At 47.1% G+C, this 8,554-nt stretch overlaps 1 protein-coding gene across 4 annotated transcripts in view; it reads left to right on the forward strand.

Annotated features, from left to right (window-relative positions):
* Positions 1-8,554, forward strand: part of DCDC2C (doublecortin domain containing 2C) — a 137,021-nt gene that overhangs the window by 96,360 nt on the left and 32,107 nt on the right. For all 4 annotated transcript variants that reach the window (XM_073896950.1, XM_073896949.1, XM_073896947.1 and 1 more), the window contains one exon: positions 3,054-3,117. In XM_073896950.1, the coding sequence (XP_073753051.1) occupies positions 3,054-3,117 (64 nt within the window). The remainder of the gene's footprint in view (positions 1-3,053; positions 3,118-8,554) is intronic.

An 8,554-nucleotide genomic window follows, 5' to 3' on the forward strand; every position in this document is an offset into this window, starting at 1 on the left:
TCTCCACACGTCCTACCTTCCAGTGAGTGGTCGCTTCTCTGTTCAGAGAGTTGTTGCTACTCTCCTGTTCGATCTCCTGTTGAGTTCGTAGGTGTTCAGAATGGTTTGATCCCCATTCAGCTGAATTCCTGAGACCAGACGAAATCCAGGTCTCCTACTCCTCCCCCATCTTGCTCTGCCCCCAGTCAAGTTTTTAATGTTTATTCTGAGACGGTGTAAGGACTTACGGATTGTTTGCTGCAGGCTTTCCCCGGTGCTGCAAGCCAAATCGAACAGTTTTATTGAAAAGAATGATAAAATGCAAATAGAGTAATACCTAATTTTTCTCTCATTTTTAAGCAATGCTGTTTTGCAAAAGTGATTTTCCATACATGTGATGCCTCTGAAGATAAAGCACAATTTCTTCATTTTGAAAATCCTGTCTCCTGATGAAATTAGCCATAGTTTTGCACACAGTAAATCTCTTTGCTGTGCTGTTTTCTGTTTTCGGAGAGGATTGAGGTCCCAGCCCCTTTGCAAAGTGGCTTCTGCTGCTGCCTTCTGGGTTCTCCTGGGAACTCTGTGTGGTTTGTCCTGCCCTCTCTCATGGTGGGACTCGGACTGCCTCCTGCGGCTGTCAGCATCTTGCTCCTGACTCACTCACAGGCGGGAGGCAGAGGGATGCTCGCTGGAAACGCACCAACGGGCTCCGAGGGGGAGATTAAGACTCCCATGGACAGGTCAGGGAAGCGCTGCTTCTGGCATTTTGGATCTCAGGTCAGGGAGAGGCTGCTTCCAGCATTAGGGATCTCAGGTCAGGGAGTATGTTCTTTTGGGAGTCTGTCTTCCATTTACTGTGATCCATGTGGGATTTGTGGGGTGACCCGGCCTATGTGGGATTTGTGGGGTGACCCTGTCCATGTGGAATTTGTGGGGTGACCCGGAGGCTGGCGGCCTGGGCGGTGAAAGAATTCACTGGAGGCAGAACAAAGGAGACAGAAGTTTATTGAATATGCTGCAAGGTAGCAGCGGGTGGGCAGCAAAGGGGAGACTGTCTGCCACGAGGAGGTTGGGGGGTGCTGTAGTTAAGGGGGGAAGGTTAGGAAGTATGGGAATGTATGGAATTTTCCTTTTTTGGTACCTGTGCCTGGTTGTAAGTGGCCACTGGTCAGCGAGGGCCTGTGGGTATTTCGAGGTGGGTCTCCGATGAGTCTGCGCTCAGCCTGGCGGTGGCGTGGGCCCTTCTGCCTCACGCGGGTTCCTTCTACTCCGGTCTGCTGCCTGAAAGCAGCCTCGGGGGGATTCTTCTGTCTTGTAGGGACCGGCCAGTTGTCCCTTTCACTTGCTGGGCAGTGGTCAGCATTACAGATGGAATACTGCATGTTTATCCATTCCCCAGTTGAAGGACTTTGGGTTTTGCCCAATTTTTTGCAATTTTGAAAAGAGCTGCTCTGGACATTTATGCACCGATTGGGTAAATACCCAGGAGTGAGATTGCTGGGTTTTGTGGTAAAAACATATTTAACTTTGGGACATAAAGAACTGGCCAACTTTCCCGCAGCAGCTGTCCCATTTGCCCTCCTGCGAGAAACCCTCCTTGTTCATGATGTATTATCTTTCTTTACACAGAGTCAGATTTAATGTGTTAGTATCTGTGAAGGATCCCAGTGTCTGTTTTCATGAGGGCTGTTAGTCTGCCGTTTTCTTGCGATGCCTTTGTTTGGTTTGACATCAGAGTGAGGCGGGCCCCAGAAAGGGTCCCCCAGTGGTGTTTTCTCATGATCATGCTGGGGTTTTGGAAGAATGTTGCAGAGGTGAAGTGCCCTTCTTGTATCATATTGGAGGACATCCATGTGGCATCCCCAGTAATAGCAACCTTCATTTTTGGGTGACGTGGTGTTATCAGGTTCTCCTCTGTAAACTTACTATTCATGCCTTTCCTACTCTGTGTGTTGGAAGCGAGTTGCTAAGTCTCACCTCCAAAGGAAGTAAAGTGTGAATTCACCACCACCTCATAGGGAATATGTGCTTCTTATCTCCAATTTAGTTATTTATTCAATCATTTATTCACATCATTATGGACTTCTGTATATTTATTTTCTACTTTGGGTTCTAATCCAGTATTACATTATTTGTTGTTCTAATTTTTCCAGTTTTGGCCACTGTATTTTTTTCAGCCTGGCTCCTGGATCCTTTGATGTGTTTTGTTATTTTAAGAACTTCCTTTCTTCTCTTACCACGAGTTGGCCCACAGGCCCCTCTGTTTTCTCTGCCCTGGCCATGGAATCAGCCATTCATCCAGGGAGCCCTAGCTGTGTGCCCCCAGGCTTGTTGCGCTCACTCTGATCTGATCTGTGATCTGCGTCTGAAATCTTCCTACCCCTTGTCTTCTCCCACACTCCACCCTAGGGCAGCTGGTGCTCAGGGCACTGTCTCTCCTTGGCAGAGTCTGTCTGCTGGATTCTAGGCTAGTAGGTTTCCCTGTGGTCTCCACTCTCTGATGAGTTCAAGAAAATTGTAATTTCATAGATTTTTTTCACTTTTTCTTGCTGTTAGGATAGGAGGGACTCTCTTTCCAGTTTTCCACTTTGCACAGTAAAGCTGGGTCCTTTCTGACATGGGAAATGTTGGGGGGGACGAGATGGTGGTGGACAGCTTGGAGTGGCCCACGGGAATCTGTAAACTGGGTCCATAGGTCCCGTTCCCCAGCTCGGTCCCTGAACTGCACAGAGTGAAAAGTCCAGCAGACTGGGGCTGGAGCTTGAGGCCAGACGAGGGGAACTTTTCTCATGCATGGGGATCCATGGGCTTCTTTGATCTTGGTCTGGACTCACAGGCCAGCTAGAGTCAAGGTGGCACTTGCTGTTTCATAGAAACGTAGGTAGCCTTCCAGTGCGGCTGTCATGTTTTGGCAAATCATTGTTGAGTGCATTAATATCTCCAGTAGACTAAACTTTGTTGCAGACCTCGGTCCTCAGGGTCTGGTTGTGGCTGAGCGTCTCGCTCCTGAGGACTCCTGCTTATAGTTCAGAGAATAAAGTTTCAGCTGCTAACACTGATGGTTTCTATTTCAGGAAGACAATTCACGAATGTCTTTTAAGAAAAGTGTTCCCTTAAGACACAACACGAAGAAAAAAGGTATGTCATGTAGATGGTGAAGAAATAGAAATGTGTATATTCTGTAATAATTCAGCCATGGGTGTGGATACTGGTATGATCCTATTATATAAACAGCAAGTCATTCTTGTCTCTGGAAATATAGTTAAAATATGCAGAGGACATTCAGTAGACAAAAGGTCTTACTTCTTGCTCACCATACCTTTCTGGCCCCCCACCCCAACCCCGTAACAGTAACATCACCAAATTAGAAATTCTTTCCTAAATTGTTTTCCTAACTGTTTACTTATAGTCATAACTTTTTAGATTTGTAGTTCTATTTATTTAAAAAATTTTTTAAAGATTTTATTTATTTGACACCGAGAGAGAGAGCAAGCATGAGGGAGCTGCAGAGGGAGAGGGAGAAGCAGACTCCCCGCTGAGCAGGGAGCCTGATGCAAGACTTGATCCCAGGACCCTGGGACCATGACCTGAGCCAAAAGCACCCCTAGATTTGTCGTTTTAAAAGAAGTTTGATGTATATGCCTTTCTGGTGTAACATATTGGCCATGAAGAGTAGGAACTGACATTTTACAGTATTAAATGACATAAAGCTTGGGAAATGCTTTGCAAATTGTAAAAATCCTATGGACGTAGGAACTGTCTTTTCATTATGTAAGTTGGATATTTTACAGATGAGGGGGCTGAGGCACAGAGTGGGTAGGTATCCTTTCCAAGGTCACATGTTATTTCCCATTTCTGAATTCTCCTGTTGCAGCAGAACTTGGATGGCGTGTCTTCTGGGGTCTGAAGTTCTCGTGTCCATGGGTAGGGGCAGAGGACCCTGAGGTTCATGCCGTAGCCTTGAATCATGGCTTGGATCTTTATCAGTAACTACTGTGCTCTTTGGTTGTGATTTAATCCCCAAAACAGAACACCTGCAGCCCCTTTCCCTTGAAAGGGTGGTGATTACAGTTCCGTGAGATAATAATGTCTTCTGAGATTATCTCATAGCAGGGATTACCTAGCTCTGTTTGTTGCCTCCGCTTCTTCTGTGGACCTGAGTGTGAGGACCTGGGCATTGTTCCCCTTGAAGAAAGACAGAGGGGTGTCTACACAGGAGAGGCTGAAGGGAGCTCTGCTGGCTCGTAGGGAGGAGATGCGCCCAAACTCCCTAGTCCTGTGGGTGGACTGTCACCTCTCATGTCTCACCAGCTAATGTCTCTTAGCATTGTTAACGGCTAAAACTAGCTGTCCAAAGAGCCTTGAGGGTTCTATGTGAAGGAGAAGAGCACTGGGTTCTTGTTGGGTAGAGCCGCCAAGGAGCAGAGGGGGGATGGCGTCTGGGGACCAGAGAGGCTGGGCTACAGGAGGGGCAGTGGTTTTCAGGCTCCCAGACAGTAGTGAGGTTCTTTGTGCCAGCCGACCTTTTATATTATTTCCCGTCTGTGGACTGGGAGTGGGGGACACAGGCTGACTGAGGACCCATCCTACCTTATTATGTTTGGGGCTTCAATTTTAAATTTTCATTATAATTGTTTATATCTCCACAATCAAAATCTTTGAACAATTTCTTTTTTTTTTAAGATTTTAATTATTTATTTGAGAGACAGAGAGAGAGTGAGCATGAGCGGGGGGAGTGGCAGAGGCAGAGGGAAAAGCAGGCTCCCCGATGAACAGGGAGCCTGATGCAGGGCTTGATCCCAGGACCCTGAGATCATGACCTGAGCTAAAGGCAGACACTTAACTAGCTGAGCCACCTGGGCATCCTTCAACAACAATTCCTATTGGATGTTGGGGAAATAGAATCTCCAGTGAATGTTGGGGAATGCCTACCCCTTGATTTTCGACTCTTCTTGGTAACTTAAGAGGAAAATCATCATTCAGTATGATAAATGCCAACAAGATGATCAGAGAATTGTTTTGTTTTGTTTTGAAGAAAGGAGGTGGTTTATAAAGTGCATCCCTTGAATGGTACAACTGGAAGGTGGGTTTTGCCTGGCTTGGGGTGCACATGAGGGCCCCCGATCGCCACCTCGTGGCCAAAGGAAACTGGCTGGGCACCACGGGTAAGTCGGCCCGAGTGTCCATTCAGTTGTAGAGTATGGGTCTGAACGGCAGCGTCTCTGTTTGTTATTTGATTTTTAACTGAAGGATGCTCTTCAGGTGACAATTCACGCCAGAGAAATCTCAGTGGGCAACACCTAACCTGTCTCCCCCTCCCAGTCCCTCCTGTGCTCTTCTCTGCACTCAAGGTCTGGAGTACTTTAAAAAATCCCATTAAATGCTATAGGCTTTTATGGAGCCTTAAGTATAGGAGACATATACTGAACCATCTGGTTTAACAGCACTTTAAAAATACACATGGATTCCAGAACACCTCCATAGATATTTCCTTTCGATTTTTATTTTCATTTCAACAGCCTCGCTAGGTGACACTCCTCATTTTCCCGAGGGGAACAGAATGACAACCTGCCTTGTCCTCGGTGACACAGGTGACAGAAGAAACAGCAGAAATTCAAGCAAATCCATCTCTCTCCCCCCCATTGTTGGTGAGGTGCAGTGCTGGCCGCAGGGCCGGCCTGGTGCCTCCCACGGGCCTGGTCCTGCACACACTGGCCTGCCAGAGGGTTCGCCTCTCACGCCAGCACGGAGTCGCCTTGAAGAGGTGGCTGCGAGTGATTTTATGACCACTCCGGTTGGTTTCCAGGTGGCCAAGTTATCTCTGGGCTCTGCTCCATGGATCTGTGCTTCAGTGACAGGCTTCAAGGTCTCCGGGCACTTTTTCACTCAAGTACGGGCCACAGGGCTGTTGGAATTAATCAGCCAATCTGAGGCCACCAGAGATTGTGGCCCGATGCAAAGACTGATTTGGGAGAAGGGAATGAGCTCATTTCATACCTCACTTAAAAAATGTCACCTTTCCTACTGAATGCTCGTGGCTGTTAGTGGCCATCTGTTCTGTCGACCTCCACAGAAGCAGGGGCTCGAGCCCCCCGAGTTCTGGCCAGTTGGAACTCGTGTTTCCAGAACAGTGCTGTGCCTTCTTACATTTTGTTCGCATTTGCAAAATTCGTTTTTCTGGGGCCATGAGGCCATTTTAATTCCCTGAGGTTTAATCCAAGGCAGTAGTAAGTTTGTTTGTTTTATGTTACGGGGAATAATTTTTGGCCATGTCCCACTGCTGTTATTTTTGCTTGTTTTTGAGAATTGGGAAGTAGAGGGATATTTGGAGTGAAGGAACAAAAGAAGCAGAAGGAAAGACCAGTATTTTTTCCTCTGTGATTTTCAACTTTTTATTTTGCTTCCGAGGGTTCCCAGTTCCACGGGCAAAGCCAGGGAACAAGCACGATGCTGCCCAGCACCCAGGTGCCTGGCTCAGAAACCTCCCTGAGCAGCCTCTGCACAACGGGTCCTCACCTGTCGCTCCTCCGTGTGCTGAAGGCTCGGCAGCCCCCAGGCGGAGCGTGGCCAGGCCAGACTCTCAGGCTCTTTGGAGTCTTCATTAGATGTCTTTTGTTTTCCTTCCTATGATTTTAGTAAATCTGGAAACTTAGGAATCATTTAAAATAAAATTGTAACTTACTGATTGTCATTCAAAGAGCTACTAATGGTTGGTGAGACTTTGGGTCCAGCAGGCAGGGTGGGCCTCATAAAGAGCAGAGAGCACGTACCCAGTGACTGGCTTGCTTTTTTGATCAACACCTTTTTAGGTCAAAAGCACCTCATGATTTTGTGTGCTTTTCTTAAGCGTGGTCTGTTTTCACCACGTCTTTTGACTTGTGGTAACAGCCTGCTTTGGCCAAATTAATTAAGATTGTTTATTTTTTTAACTCTCATTTCCTATATTTGGGTAAAGCGAGGGGACTTCCTTGCCCGAACCAGGCTTCTGCTCATCCCCTGCTGTTTTTATGAATCTCATCAGAGTGACCCCGAGCAGATTGGTGATTGGGTTTCAGGGCTGTCAGCCCTCACGGCCCCTTCCCTGTCTCCTGGCCCCCCAGTGGGTCCTTCCCTGCTTTTCTCTCTTCCTATCGGGTGGCCAGTAGATAAGGCCTCTGCTCTGGGGAACTGTTACCAGTTATTTACACTGTAGTGTGAAGCTAAGTTGGTGTCCCAACTTCCCTTGTACATGGAAGCCACCTTTGCTTTGAAGAACCTGACTACTGGTTAAGTAGGTGTGGGAAGGAAGTAGTTGAGCTCTAAGGTGTGTGAGGCCAGCCCTGGTCAGTAGGGGAGGGTGTTAACCAAGCAGAAAATGACTACACTGAATGCACATCTTATTTGACCCAGGATAAGGAACACTGAGAGAAAAGCAGATGGTTACCATTGGCTTGGTGTCTGGCCCTGGTTTGCGTTTCCCCATGTACCCATCAACGTGTCTGAGTGCTTCTGTGTGATCTTTGGTCTTTGGTAGGCAGTAACTTAGCCAGTGCGCATTTCTCTCCATTCTGTACATTATAAGTGCTGTTATTTGAGAGGTTTTATTTTCTTTGGCAAATTCATTTAGTGATATTCTGTGATCTTTTATGTAGGTATAAAATGGTGCTTAGACTAAACCTGGTGCAGAGGAGAGTGAGTGCTGAGCATCCAGAAGTAGTCCTGGAGCCTGCTGTCTCCTGACTGTGTCAGCTCAGACCGGTCCCGGGGCCCCAGTGCTCGCGGGTAAGAGGGGGCCATGGCATCAGACACTCCCTTCTGGTTCCAGTTGGGCTGGATTTGTGCAGTCTGAGTGTGGTTTAGCTGCTCCTATCCACTCTTCTCAGCTGATGAGCATGTGAGGAGCTGCCCCATCCCTCGTGATGCTGCCCACCCGAGGGCCTGACTTTAGTTCACTGGGGGTTGTTTGAGTTTTGAATCTAATCTTTGCCTTTAGACAGAACCTGAGCCAAGTAATTCTAGAGAAAAGTGTTCACTATACTTTTCTCCTTAGATACTTTACTTACTCCTAAACCTAAGTCATTTCTGAGAACCTAAGATCTCTGTCTTTCTTGGGCTAGCCAGACTAATTCAGTTCCAGTATAGTAATTGATCTACAGTCATTTTTGGGAGATCCTGTGGGTTTGGTTCCAGAGCGCCACAACAGAGCAAATATTCCAGTAAAGCGAATATTGCAGTAAAGCAAAGTCAGATGAAGGTTTTGGTTTTCTACTGTACAGGAAAGTTACATTTATACCATATTGTAGTCTGTTAAGTGTGCAATAGCATTATGTTTAAAAATCAGTGTACAAGCCACCAAGACACTGCTTTGCTGCCTCCCAGGTCAGAGTGCCCTCCAGATAGCAATGGCAATGGGAGGCAACAGAGACCCACAAAACACCAGGTCTGTTTATGACTGCTTAGCCATATCAGCAGGAGAAACAAAAGCTTCCTAAATAAGCAAGAGTTCTGGATCCTGCAGACTCAGTAAAATCTCTTTTACTTAAAAAGCAAGTCTTTCCTGGGGGGCGGAGCAAGATGGCGGAGGAGTAGGAGACCT

The sequence above is a fragment of the Callorhinus ursinus genome, unplaced genomic scaffold, assembly GCF_003265705.2.
Source record: "Callorhinus ursinus isolate GAN/ISIS: 27379988/994484 unplaced genomic scaffold, GSC_fseal_2.0 scaffold10, whole genome shotgun sequence".
NCBI classification, from domain to species: Eukaryota; Metazoa; Chordata; class Mammalia; order Carnivora; family Otariidae; genus Callorhinus; species Callorhinus ursinus.